The sequence below is a fragment of the Cornus florida genome, unplaced genomic scaffold (assembly GCF_030987335.1).
Source record: "Cornus florida cultivar Cherokee Brave unplaced genomic scaffold, ASM3098733v1 CherokeeBrave_3.0.0_Hap2_Chr03, whole genome shotgun sequence".
Lineage (NCBI taxonomy): Eukaryota > Viridiplantae > Streptophyta > Magnoliopsida > Cornales > Cornaceae > Cornus > Cornus florida.
This window is the reverse complement of record NW_026775573.1, coordinates 6,891,687-6,906,680: the sequence shown is the minus strand read 5'-3', so window position 1 is coordinate 6,906,680 and position 14,994 is coordinate 6,891,687. Positions and strand designations below refer to the sequence as shown.

The 14,994-nt window shown below is 34.7% G+C and overlaps 2 protein-coding genes across 2 annotated transcripts; both read left to right on the top strand.

Moving 5' to 3' along the window:
* Positions 1–4,276: 4,276 nt before the first annotated feature.
* Positions 4,277–7,765, top strand: LOC132301008 (probable methyltransferase TCM_000331). The gene is made up of 3 exons (XM_059798306.1): positions 4,277–4,621; positions 7,197–7,277; positions 7,625–7,765. The coding sequence occupies exons 1-3, from the start codon at positions 4,277–4,279 to the stop codon at positions 7,763–7,765; spliced, it is 567 nt and encodes a 188-aa protein (XP_059654289.1).
* Positions 7,766–9,173: 1,408 nt separating this feature from the next.
* On the top strand, positions 9,174–9,975 carry LOC132298628 (uncharacterized). Its single transcript, XM_059795030.1, has 2 exons — positions 9,174–9,562; positions 9,626–9,975. The coding sequence occupies exons 1-2, from the start codon at positions 9,181–9,183 to the stop codon at positions 9,973–9,975; spliced, it is 732 nt and encodes a 243-aa protein (XP_059651013.1). The 5' UTR covers positions 9,174–9,180.
* The last annotated feature ends 5,019 nt before the right edge of the window (positions 9,976–14,994 follow it).

Below are 14,994 nucleotides of genomic sequence, written 5' to 3'. Positions count from 1 at the left end.
ATGGACTCATTGACATGAGATGCTTCAGCGTGATCATACCGATTTTCTCGGCTTTGATTTGCTGGTACATTTGTTTCAAGTTTCTGACTCATCTTCTCCAACTGTGCATACATCATTTGGTTTAACTCCCCTGTCATCGATCTCATCTCATGAATTTGAGAAACCAAAAGCTGATTTGATTCTCCCATTTGAGATCTCACCTCACCGATCTGTGCTTGCTGGGCATCGAATTTTTGCATAATCGATTTCAGTACCCAATCTAAAGGAACGTTGGATGGAATAGAAGAGTTGGCATCATCGCCTACGCCGATCTGTGGATTTTCTTCGTCAGTATTATCTTCTGTATTCACGCCTTTCGAACCTCTTAGCTTTGGAGGCATCTTTACTATAACTTGCTCACCTGATGGGGTCCCACCGGGCATGCCAAAAATGTTGACACTAAAATTGGCTGGTTAGAGCCGATCTTAAATTGATGAGTTGCGGGCGTGCCAGAACCAAATATATGGTTCAATTGTGAGTTGTCAACTTATAGTCTCTTAGAGAATGTTGACTTCAGGCGATTATAGGAGATAGAGAACAAATAAACTCCTAAATGAGTTCAATATTGCCTTAGTTAAAAGGACTTTACCAGTGAATAAATTATAGTAACAATATGAGAATAGAAATGGGAGGAAAACAGATATAGAAGGTGATAGGGAGAAGAGATAGAGAGACTGAGATATAGAGAGAGAAATAGAACGAGACCGAAATAGAGAGAGAGAGATAAAGATAGCAAGGATGCTATTTGAGGAAAGTGCTTGAGAAAGCAAACAAAATAATAATAAGGATTCTGAGGGTGCTGGACCCCTTGTATAGCATGCCTCTCTGTTTATTTATAGAATAAATGGTAAAACAAATTCCTAAATACAAGCATCCTAGTTATATTCTAATACAACACATAATTATTCAAATTAAACTAATCCTAACTGAATACTAATTCCAAATAAAATCTAATCCTATCGATAAACCAACTAAAAATAAATTCAAACTAAACATTCCTAGATAAACACTAATTCAAAAATCAAGTAAACACATAAATCTTATCTAACATAAAGTTCAAGAACATTCAATCCATGTAGCATCTTTGCATATAGCTTTATTTTGTATGAGAACTGCCATGTCACTGTTCATGTATAGCACTAATGGATTTTATTTCAACTAGAATGCTATTCCAAACCACATTCAATCCAATCACCTTCCATAACCCAGATATCCTTCTCGGCCCAAACTCCTAGCACATCATCACTGACCAGGCTTTATGTTCTTGGCCCATATTACTATATCATTGATCATCAAGTCCAATTGAAGCCCAAACCCAATTACCAAAATGAGTGTCAACACGTACTTGAATAGGAGTTGGTCCTTGGTGTTCTCCCCTCATGAAGCTAACAAAGCTAGTCATGCGCGCTTTTGTCTCTTATGTTTTCTCTTGTGACCTTAGTGATGGTGGCACAGAGAACCTCCCCTCGGCTGTGAGGATGGAGATTCTAACTGATTGTAGCTTTTCTTCCAATTGATCTTCTCCCCAAAAAGTAAAAAATAAAAGTCTTAGAGTTATTTAATTTAATTCTAGGTGGAAATGGAATAGACATTTGTTAGATTAAGATAAGAAAAGGAATTCTCATTCTAAATTTTCGCTGGAATGCTTATTCCAACTTTAAAACCACTCCCCGAAATTACAAAAAGGAATAAAAGAAAAATGGAATGGTCATTTTATTTCATTTCTGAGTACCAATGGCAGCCTTAAGATTTTTTTAGTGTTTATGTAATGAAGAGTAATTGTATAACATAAACGGGAGGAGGTAAATGAAACCGGACCTCATGAGCTTGTCCATGTGTAATGCATTGGTTAAAATGAGCTGTGATAGATTCACCAAACTCGAATGCCGAACAAGAAAAATGGTTGATGGGATGTGTAGTTTCAGCAGTCAGCATTCAGAGTGCGGGCGAGGAGTACAAATCATAATAAACTGTGGTTGAGGTAGGGGACTTGTATGTGTGTGTGAGTGTCCATATATACAATGATCAGAAAGCAAGAACACAACGCAAGGATAAGATGGCAGTGGTAAACATTCTTCCCACAAATGCTGGTATGGGAGAAACTAGCCATGCCAGTAATTCAATCGCACATTCACATATAAATAATGTTTACAAGGTTTCATTCTTTCACCAGTTCTTGGAGTTGGCGTAAGATCCTCCAGCTGAGACCACTAGCTAGAAGACTGATCATGCACAAAATGGGTGATGTCTCCCGCACTCGACTCTGGAGTGATTAATGGCTGCACAATGGCCCATTGTTGGGTAGAATTTCCGATACAGCAATTGATACCAGGGTCAATCATTTCATCATTCCAAACTGATCAATCATCATTTCTTGCCCATTTGTTTCACCAATTTGGAGCTTCATACAGAGTAAGTGTCGATTCTACACACACAGCAACAATTGGGAACTTTTTTGTCACTTGGGCCAGTGAACATTGGAAGAGTAACTCACCCAAGAACACGAGCAGTAAGATTGCTCTCTCCGCTACAGTGTATCAAAAATGGCGCGAAAGGAATGCAAGAAGCTTTTGGCAATCACCATCTTCCCAAAATACAGTCACGAGACGGATCCACTCGTCATCCATTGTTGAGAAGCTCCACTATTCCAGTGCACTTCCTGATAATGAAGAATCAGCTGAGTGAGTGAATGTAGCCTTCCCATCCGATCCCGTCCGCCACCAAGACCGCCGTAGCGTGCTCCCAACGGCGATGCTAGGTCACCGGAGTTAATTGGAACATCCATTACCATTTATCAATGCCTAGCCCAAGATGTCACTGATGGCCTTAGTTGAATGGGCTGCAGTTGGATTCATGGTTGGGCCTGGACCTAGGTTCTGTTCAATGTTTGGTCCTAGCTATTGCAATCTGTTTGGCCTTTCCCTGTTTTGGGCCTTCTCCCTTTGGCCCACTCCGTAAATACTTTACATTTACATACAACATCCTTTATTAGTACCAACGACAAATCACGAGGAAGATTCCAAATTCATCCATGTATACAGTGGTTGGTTGAGTAGGGGGCTTGTAAGTGTGTGTATCTATGTATAGGCTACCTAGCTAGTTATATACAATGATCAGACAGCATAACGCAAGGACAAGATGATAGTGGTAAACATTCTTCCCGTGAATGCTGGTAATGGAGAAACAAGCTACACCAATAATTCAATCCCTCAGGTCTCTCTCCCTCTCTTGCACGCACAAATGTAATTAAATAGTACAATGCTACAAGCACGTATGAAAATTTTCACTTAACTATTAGAAAGCATGTCCATTTTTTCAGAAAACAGGGATACTAAAGGCTCGTCAAGTACTAGAAGAAATCCTCAGGGTTAGTTTGGTGTGACGAAATGAAATCAATTAAGAGGGAATGGGAATGGTTTTTATTCCATTCCCATATTTGGTAAGTTAAATTAAAGTTGGAAAGAGAATCAAGAGGCATTCCCGGGAATGACCATTCTCGCTATTTCATTCCCTCTCTTTAACAATGGAATGAGCATTCCATTCCCACATGGAATAGAATTAAAAAAATTATGACAAAAAAAAAAAAAACCGTTCATCATCTTTTCTATCACGTCTTTGTTCTTTTCCAATCCACCCCTTCATATCAAATCCGTTATACTCCTTTCCATAATTCAGTAACTTTTATATATATATATATATATATATATATATATATATATTATTCTATGCATTACGTATTGTACAAAAAATACTTTGCAATATAAATAGATCAAGAACATTTTTTTCCCTATATGATAATCACTGTGTGTTTTGAGGTAGTATTCAATTAATGGAAGGGGTGAATCAATTCCAATAAATAAATAAAGGAAGGATTTTTTTAAGTAGGAGATCTGTTATACAGTAACTTATACTCCTCTCCATAATCCAGCCTTCTTCCCCATCGCCATCATCATCTTCTCTAACACACAACCCAACCCAACCTCCAACACTTCCGTTCACTTACATTAATTTTTTAGTTAATTTTTTTATTAATGATAAAATTTATTTGGAGAAAACAATATAAATTTATTCCATTTTAGTTTTTACATTAGTCAAACTATTTTTACGCATTCCATGTTTGTAACCAAACAAGAGAATGCGAATGATGGGAATTACTAGTTTCATTCCCATTCCATTCCTAGTTTCATTCCCATTCCATTCAATTTCATTTACGCATACCAAACTAACTCTTAATGAAATGTACAATGAAAACTTCCCCAAGTGCTTTAAAATAGCAGGCTTGGGTTGCTCTTCAGGTCCAAATACCCTTTTGGCCATCTCCCAAATCATCGACACAATTCATGGTTTGTGCCAGCAAAATAATTGCAAAGCACCTGAATTTCAAGTGTATCTAAATGATCTTCCAGACAATGACTTCAACACCATTTTCAAATCACTGCCAATATTCTACGAGAAGCTCAAGAAAGAGAAAAGAGAAGAGTTGATGAGTCATTGTTTTGTATCAGGATCACCGGGTTCATTCTATGCCAGGGTTTTCCCAAACAGAAGCATACACGGCTCGGCCAAATCTGGATGCCGACTGGTGGACCCCCATAACCCGCCAACCCCCTTTCTTCCACCCCCCCCCCCCCCCCCCCCCCAAAAAATTCGGCAAATTTTCAGTACTAGTTACTAAATATATATATTAATAATTATTTTTTTATATAAAAATTAAATTGGCCCCCCATATTTTTGTAAAATATATTTATGGTACTAAATTATAGTTATTAATAGTAATTTTTCTAAAAACTAAAGTTGGTTCTTCAAAAAATTTGCAAAACTCTATTTATGGTACTAAATTATAGTTACAAATGGTGATTTTTATATAACTAGTTACTAAATATATATATTAATAATTATTTTTTTATATAAAAATTAAATTGGCCCCCCATATTTTTTGTAAAATATATTTATGGTACTAAATTATAGTTATTAATAGTAATTTTTCTAAAAACTAAAGTTGGTTCTTCAAAAAATTTGCAAAACTCTATTTATGGTACTAAATTATAGTTACAAATGGTGATTTTTATATAAAAATTAAAGCTTGTCTCTCTCAAATTCTTAAAAAAAAAAAAAAAAAAAAAAAAAAAAAAAAAATCTATTTATGGTTTACTTTATGATTATTGAATGTAGTTTGCGAATGAAATTACTTATAACACTTCAAATTCGATTTGACCTATGGACGAATATCCAAAGAGTCACGTATGCTTAACTCACCTAATATTTACCCAATCTGAAGAGACCCACAGTAGGCTATTTTTTAATGCTTACTAAGATGCGTACCTAATTTTGATTTCCCAATTAAATGCGTACCTATTTTTTAATGCTTACTAAGATCTTATAACTCTTCAAATTCAAATAAAAATTCTTATGATTATTGAATGTGGTTTATGAATGAACTTTGATTTTTTTTTTTTTTTTTTAGATATGGTTTGTGAATGAAATTACTTATAACTCTTCAAATTTGAATAAACTTATAAATTCCAAATATAGTAAATAATAATAATAATCATCATTATTATGATAATCCTTATTGTAACATACTTTATTTATACATGCAGTCACACACATATATATATTATTTGTTATGAATTAAAGAGAAGAAAAAAATACTCAATTGTTCTTAATTTGTTTTATTTTTCTTTTCATATCATTTATAAACAGATGCTCTTAACTAAAAAAAGTACTAAGTATTTTTATTTTTTATTTTTTATTTTTTAAATTTAATTTTATATTAATTAATTTGCCCGCCTCCCCTCAAATATTTTTTCCTGGCTCCGCCCCTGGTTACGGGGATGGAGCAGTTATGAGGATGGAGCAATCATGTGGGGAGGCAATGAAAACCTGTGTGGATTTCAGGCAAGGTCAACAAAGATAGATTAGCTCATGCCATTTTTATTACACAATTACTCCTCGTCACCTAAACACTAAAATCTTAAGGCTGCATTTGGTACACTGGAATGAAATAAAATGACCGTATCCAAAAAAAAATAATAATAATAATAATAATAATAAATAAATAAATAAATAAAAAATAGTAAGTTGGGTGAACGATATTAAAGTTGGAATCGGCATTCGAACAAAAAGTCAGAATGAGAATTCTTCTTCTCAACCTAAGAAATGCTATGCTATTGATTCCACCATAGATGTCATATTATTACAAGATAGTTGATAACTAGTTGGTTACAACTATGATTAGAGAAGCCCAAGGCAACTCAATGAATGACATTCATGTTCAACACACTTATTCCATGGGCTTTGGTGCAACTCAATGAAGTACTTCCTTTTTCATCTCTCTGCTTATGAAGTAACCTTTCAGTTTCAGCCAATCACCTCCTGCCACGTGGTGCACAATTTTGGGGTTAACACAACTAAATTAACCTCTTGGATTTTACTTCTGGTTTTGCTAAGGGTTTTGGGTCAATGTGGTTGGTAAAAGGGTAGAAAGGGAAAGAGAGAATATCATAACACTATTCACTCTGTTACACATTCATTCCCTTGGGTTTGTAATTTGGGTTTGGGATTGGGATTGTGAATTTGGGTTGCCTAAATGGATTCTACATCCCTTGTACAGTTACAGTTACAGTTACATACATCTATACAATCAACTTTACCTTTCCGAAAGACAAAAAGAAATTTGATTAAAATTGGTAGCTTATTTTTGCAAAAATGTAGTTTTCTCTTGGATAGAAAGCAAACACCCGAAAATTCTACGCTTCACCACCTGCCCTTTAAGATAAACTATAGAAGTCATAAACTTAGTTTAATTTTGACATTATTTAATGATTATATTCATCAAAGTATCAAGCACTGCTACATTTTTGCAAAAATAATCTACCAATTTTAATCAAATTTCTTTTTCTTTTTTCTTTTTTTTTATTTTTTTATTTTTTTTTAAATATAATAGTTTTGCATACCACATGCACAACATTAATGTTCAACACTGATACATTTTCTTATATTATGGAGGGGCATAGCATATGCCTACTTTTATTGTGCCAGAAGAACTTCATATAACATGTTAACATTGCAATTTTTTCTATTCATATTTGCCCCTTGTGAATGGTCATTCTTTGTTAAGGAACTGACTATGTTGAATTACTTCGTTTTCTCCACAGACAGATGCTCAGCCACATGACAGTGTCTCCAAAATGACAGTGTCTCCTCTCATAGTCAAACAGCAGTTTGTCAATGACAGTGTCTCCAAAATGACTAGCGAAAATTGGCTCCATAACAGCTCTCGTACGACTAGCCACATATTGCCCACTCTTATATGCTTGTGAAAAACAAAATGTCTGTCATCAACTTTGTTGCTGCAGTCCCAATTGACTTCAAAAACTTCTAGCTTGTCAAGAGTGAAGGACCCTTCCTTGTGAATCATAGCCATCACTAGGGGGCATAAAAGAGTACATTGAATAAATCAACTTCAGCTTCTTCAATGAACCCCTAAAACCAGAAGTCCTGATGATTGTGATATTTTAGAGACCAAAAAAGATATTATGAAAAATGAAGATAAACACTGGTTTAGTTGTGTTTTTATTAAAAGGAAATGAGCTACACCTCAGCCCCCATGTCGAGAAGTAATTTTGCCAGGAGTTCTCTTCTCGACAAGCTAGAAGTTTTTGAACCTGGTGATGTCCTGATTAGAAACAGGGAATCAACTTCTCTTCTCCTTTCTGTTTCTTGAGCTTCTCGTAGAATATCGGTAGTGATTTGAAAATGGTGTTGAAGTCATTGTCTGGAAGATCATTTAGATACACTTGGAATTCAGGTGCTTTGCAATTAGTATTTTGTTGGCACAAACCTTGAATTGTGTCAATGATTTCCGAGATGATCAAAAGGGTATTTTGGACCTGAAGGGTATAAGTTTTCATTTTACTGTATACATGTCATTGAGGGTGTCTTCTAGGACTGGCCCCGCCTTTAGTATTATTGTTTTCGAAAAAAAAATAAGCATGTGCTCTCATTGTTCAGTGACAATTTTCATACATTGTGTGTGTGTGTGAGAGAGAGAGAGAGAGAGAGAGAGACCTGCCTGAAGGATTGAATTATTGGCCTAGCTAGTTTCTCCATTACCAGCATTCATGTGAAGAATGTTTTTGACTTCCATCTTGTCTTTTGCTCTTGCTTTCTGGTCATTGTGTATATATTGCTCTTCGAGAACCTTGAACTTTAACCATTCGATTTATAAGCTGACAACAATCTTGGTGGTCAATTAATTTATACAAAGTTTATCACTTATACGACCATCTTATGAGAAATTACCTCTCTCTCCTTAATGCCAGATTAGAAGAAAATATGTTGTGGGTCCACCAATTTGGTGAGTCGAGGTTAGACCCTCGAGGTTTAGTGACCTGTTATGTCGTTAGAGTTCGATGATTCGAGGGTTAGAGCATCCGCATCAGCCTCTTCGAATTTTGGCTCTCTAAAAACGCCACATCAGCTTTTCCAAGAGCCACATCAGCAATTCCAAGAGCCACGTCAGCAGTTTTCACTCTCCAAAAACATGCACTCCATTAGGCTCTCCGAATTTTCGCTCTCCAAAAATAATAATAATAAAAAATTAATTTTTTTTTTTTAACTTTTCCTAAACGGCTATATTTTTAACGGCTATATTTTTAAAATTTGAATTTTTAACCGCTATATTTGTAATGGCTATATTTTTAAAATTTGAATTTTTATCGGCAATATTTTTAAAATTTAAATTTTTAACGGCTATATTTATAATAGCTATATTTTTAAAATTTGATTTTTAAACAGCTATATTTTCATCTTATATAATGAAACTCATTTGCTCATTCGAAAATCATCACTATAATCATCTCTCTCCATTGTAGGAAAATATCATCATCCATCTTTTTCAATTTTGAAATTCGAATGGCTTCGTCATCACAAGCTTTTCCTCTGGCAGACTCTAATTCTTCATCTTCCTCATCATCCTCTTCGGAAGGTGATCCTTTTGGGGCGTTGATTCAACAAGATCAAGACGAATTCTATAAGATTATGAATTCAGTGAGGCCAGAGATAGTCGAGCAAGTATTTCAAGTCCGTAAAAAGAAGCGATACATTCATCGTAATCGAGAGGGAAGCCACTATCAGCTAATGAAAGACTACTTCAACGAGAATTGCACATATACACCGGAGTACTTTCACAGGCGATTCAGGATGCGACGAAAACTTTTTCTTCGTATCCTTAATGATGTCAAAGCTTATGATGACTACTTTGTCCAAAAAAAGATTGCAACTGGTCGTCTGGGATTGTCTTCTATACAGAAGATGACAACTGCTGTTCGTATACTTGCATATGGTTGTGCAGCCGATCACTATGATAAGTATATTAAAATCGGCGAGAACACTGCCATTAAATGCTTGAAGGCGTTTTGTAATGCTATTGTTGCTGTGTATGCAGAAAAGTATATGCGCCCACCCAACAAAGCCGACATAGCACGGTTGCTTGAAGAAGGGGAGCAGAGAGGTTCTCCGGGTATGCTTGGCTCTATCGACTGTATGCACTGGGAGTGGAAGAATTGGCCAGTGGAGTGGCAAGGCACACATAGGGGACGATCTAGTAAGAATACTCTCGTATTGGAAGCAGTTGCCTCACAAGATTTGTGGATCTGGCATGCATTCTTCGAAATGCCGGGTTCACACAATGATATAAATGTGTTGGATCATTCCTCGGTATTCAACGGCATCATCAATGGCCAATTACCTCCGGTTAATTATGTAATGAATGGACATCACTATAGAATGGGGTATTACTTGTCTAATGGTATATACCCTAAGTGGGCACCTTTGATGCAGACTATCCCGCACCCAACCACTACAAAAGAAAAATTATTTGCTCAGCGACAAGAGGCAGCAAGAAAAGATGTGGAACGGGCTTTTGGGGTATAGCAAATCAAGTGGGCAATTGTGATACCCCCCCCCCCCCCCCCCCCCCGGATTTCCGAATGGGGTTGGCCAGGCCCATGCCCGAATACCCGAGGATATCAAAACAAATTGATAATAAACGAACACAGAGTACAAAAGAATAAAGAAGAATAAATAAAATGCTGACAAGAAACTAAAATGATAATCTAATAATAAACCTCATAATTTATTTCCATTAATTAATAAACTCTTCTGATACAACTGATCCTCCAAAATACAACTCGGGAATCCATACTGTGTGGACCCCTAGAAAATCCAAACTAAACAAATGACAGTAATCTAAAACAGGAAACTGAATCATAAAGGAACTCCTATGTAGCATCGGAAGAATGAAGTAGACTGATCCCCACTCAGCACGAACAACCTCTACTCGTGACGAACACCTGAAAAATAATGGTGGGTCAGGCCCACAAACAAGTTATACTCTACTACAGTCCAAGCAGAGATCCGATACACGTATACATCCTAGTCAATCCAACAGTAACTAGTAGTCCGTATATATATATATATACACACTAAAGGAACCTCACTAGACTATAGGGTTGTCTCAACCTGAATAGTAGGCAACATGCAAAATGCACATATAGTGGGCATGAGTACCTAGACCTACCACGGTACACAACTACACTATATCTAGCTACACATCCCTGGCGATATACGCACCCTAACCACTGATCCTGAGACTTAAGCTCATATCATGGCACTATACTTATATATATAAAATCTAGTAACCATCCTATTCAGTATAAATTAATCCTCCATAAGTCATTCAACTTGTTCATCTGACCTGACTTGAATATAAGTAGGACTTAACATTTTAGTTAATCCATTCCCTTATATAATAAATTAATTCTCCATAAGTCATTCAACTTGTTCAGCTGACCTGACTTAAATATAAGTAGGACTTAACATTTTAGTTAATCCATTCCCTTATATAAAATAGGTAGGACTTAACTGATAAGTTAATCCATCCCTAAAATGCCACCGCCCCATACCGGTGCATTAAACCACACAATCCAACAATTGATGTAACAATTAAGGAAATATATCAAACATTCCATAAATAACTATGATAAATATGATATCAAGTTATCACATAATATGAATGACTTATTATTTCTTTAAACTTCTTATATCATATGTGCTACACAAACTGAATCTTATACATGATGATATTTTATTATACCGTTAAATAAGGATTCTCTATATCCAATTCATCCTACACATTTAATCTCAATTGCTAAAATATCTTAAAAGATTAAATCAATTCGTTTGTTTAAAATATTCAAATAGCAAGCATCATTATGATTGAGTCTATTTAAATTTATTAAAACCCAAACCTAGTCCCTATTTAATGTTCAGGAATCCTAGGCATGTTTCTACGTTCCATCATTCCACAGATATGAAAAATATATAATTTAAACATGTAAAAATTCACATAAGAAATTAAATCAAAATCATGCATTTTATCAATTCATAACACAAGAACAGATATGAACCAATTTCATAAAACCTATATTCTAACCTAATTAAACATGCATAATTATTTGATTTTATGTGTTTAATAAATCCTGAAATTTCCTAGGCATGTACAGAAACACGAATCAAAGGGAAAGAGATAGAAGAAGAACTTGCCTTAAACTTTCGGATTGAAAGTTAAACTTCTTCTTCCTTGATCTTCTCTCTAAATGGTTTTCTCCTCATTCCTTCCTCTTTTTCCTTTTCTCTCTAACTCTCTCTCTAACTCTCTCTCTCTAGAATATATTACGTGATATATTTTCACTCCCTTTTCAACCTATAGTTGTGTATTTATAGGCTAAATAATAAACCTATTCCTTTTTCCAATCCAAGTCAACTTAATAAAGAAAAATAAAAAAATGAAAATATTAAAAGGTAACTTAAAATATGTTACGTATATAATCTATGTATATCCTTATTAATTAAATAAAAGATATACATTAGATTATTTATTAATACTAAAGTTACCATAATATTAAAAAGTAACTTAAAATATGTTACGTATATAATCTATCTGTATCCTCATTAAATAAATAAAATATATACATCAGATTATTTATTTATACCAAAGTTACCATAATATTAAAAAGGTAACTTAAAACATGTTACGTATAAAATATATGTATATCCTTATTATATAAATATATAAAATATATACATCAGATTATTTATTAATATTAAAGTTACTATAATATTAATAAATTACTTTCCTTTTTATATATATGTATATACATATATATCTATATATATATATATACAACTATCCATGGGTAATTATCCATACCCATCCAACCTCCTATCCAAGAAGTTTATGGGACCCAATTAGTTAGCCCATTACCACTAACCATAACCATAAAATAAAATAAAATAAAACATTTAATCATTTAATTTACAATTAATTACAATTAATCAAATACATCATTTAAGCACATAATCTAATTAAACAAATAATACAAATAACACCTAAACAAAATACAAATAACACATAGATAAGTAGCCAATTAATCAAGTAACACTTAATTCAATTAAACACATAAACAATTAGTCAAATAATCAATTAAACAATTAAAAAAAATACAATAAAAATAAATAAATGAATACCGAGACTATCCTTTTAAAATTAGGGGTATTACATTCTTCCCCCCTAACAAAATGAATTCCGTCCTCGAAATTCGCCCTTACTTCCTTCCATTATTCTTCCATTATGCTTGGAAACTGTGAGCGAAAAACATCCTCCTATTTCCAAGTAGACGCAACATCACTATAAGGGCTCCACTTAACTCCAATCTACCAAATGGTATACAGGGTTCCTATATTTTAAGAAACACAATAATCATACAATGCATAGGTTGTATCAAACAATAACGTAATCCTCCCATGTCGACAAGGGAATGATCTGCATAGCTCCAAGTGCCATAGAATATACGAACAAACTCTTATGCACCTAGCGCTAATAATTTAGTAACGCTAATTCATAGGCGACTGCCTCAATTGCGAAACGCAATCCTCTAAAAGTCAATATAATAAGTAAAATTGACCTTTCTCCAAAAATCGTCTTTCTTCCTACATAGAAAACAGAACGAGCAAACTACTTCCTGATAGAAAAACTCTAGTATACGAGTTCAACTATTTACAACATCCCATTGTCGCCTCCCAACCGTGCGCAGTTCAATACAAAAGGAAGTATCTCTTTCCGACATATTTTTAAATGAAATCGAGGTCTGATTGTACAACCCTTACTTCCATTTCCAACCAACAAATGAGAGGTATGCATTGTGAAAGATACAAAACCTCCAAAGTTGTCACACTAACCTCCTTGTGCCAATAATATCACAGACAAAATTCCGATAAGTGAAGTAAACACTTCCAACTGTCCATGAAAATCTAGGATATACGCCTCAAACATATCCTTTATGGTCTAATTTAATCTCTCAATTAATTCCTCCGTCTATAGATATGAAGTAGAGCTACTGCTCCAAAATCTTCATAAAGCTTATTCGAAATAGCACTTTGCATCTACTAATATGGACATCCACATGCTATAACACCACTATCACTGTACTATAGAACTACTATGAAGTTCTAAAATAAGCATCACTCAAATTTATGTCCTCAAGCGATCTTTCTCAATCCACCACTCGAATTCCATATGAAAAATTGAAATACCAAATCAATGTCGATCCTTCCCACTGATCGTCACTCTTGTTTAGTTCAACTTCCATATTTGTTATAAGAAGTGGCTAAAGATTCCTATGATATCCGATGATCAACTTTCCACCTTTGTAGCAGGTTTTACACTTAGGGCAATTATATACACGTCCCTATCCGTACCTGTTCACCAAAATTGACATTTAATGTCGTGATGTACTTTCTAACCATTTGGGTGTACCAAGAAAAATTATAAATTTTTCAGCTCATTCGCCCGACCGTCATATCACTATTTACAGAAACTACTAAATCCTCCTCGAATACCTTAAACTCCATCTGAGTAAGGTAACACCGTCTCCAAGGTCAGCTCCAATATTCAAAGTTGACCTTCTCAACTACCTTGGTAATAACAAGTGTTATTATTACACCTGCTATACATTCAACTGATAACTCATCAACGAACCGAAAGATTTAAATATCCTATCCGTTGTTGAGAACATCCAATTCTATCTTTACTTCCAACAGACGGAACTTGATGATTCACACTTTGCATCCATCTAAGCCGTCTCGTGATCCGTTCTATTCGTATGAACTGATATCTTATCAGCTCGATCAAAATAGACAAAATGAAACTGATTTAATTTTATCAGTCAACCAATATCCCATCTAGAATCCTGACCTTTGCATCAAATCAGCAATCCCTTAACTAAATCCGTGAAAATGCTTTGTCATTTCCACTTCAGTATAGAAAATAACTGCAAGAATCCAGTGATCTCTGATGGTCCATCTCTACTATCTAATAAATATTAGACTTGGAGATAAATCACTATGTCCCTTCTCCTGTCTATCGTAAAGCATCATGTTTCCACCAGGATAAAGAACTAAAAGTTGTGAAACTCAGTCCGTGCATCCTCCATCCAATTTGTCTATAGAAAGTACCGTTAGTCTGGTACCACCAGCTTTCGTTTGTACCCAACGTTTAAATTGAAGCATCTTCAAAAGCGAATTCTGTAACTAAATCTATCCACCACTGATCCGTGATAAACTTACCGATATTGAAAATCAATCGGTAATTCCATTTCTATAGTCAACTATGACTTAACTCAACAAAAGTTAACAAACTACGACCTTTCCATACATACTATGCACCTCATCTTTATATAAGTATTTGGTCTCACCATCTTGTCTTTGACACACCCTGCTTCTTTAAGACAAGTTAATGGCAATCCGACTTCTTTGTCTAATTTCAAAAGAATATGAAATCTTTCCATCCTCTACATAAGTCATCAATTTCCTTGCAACAGCTAATTGTTGCAA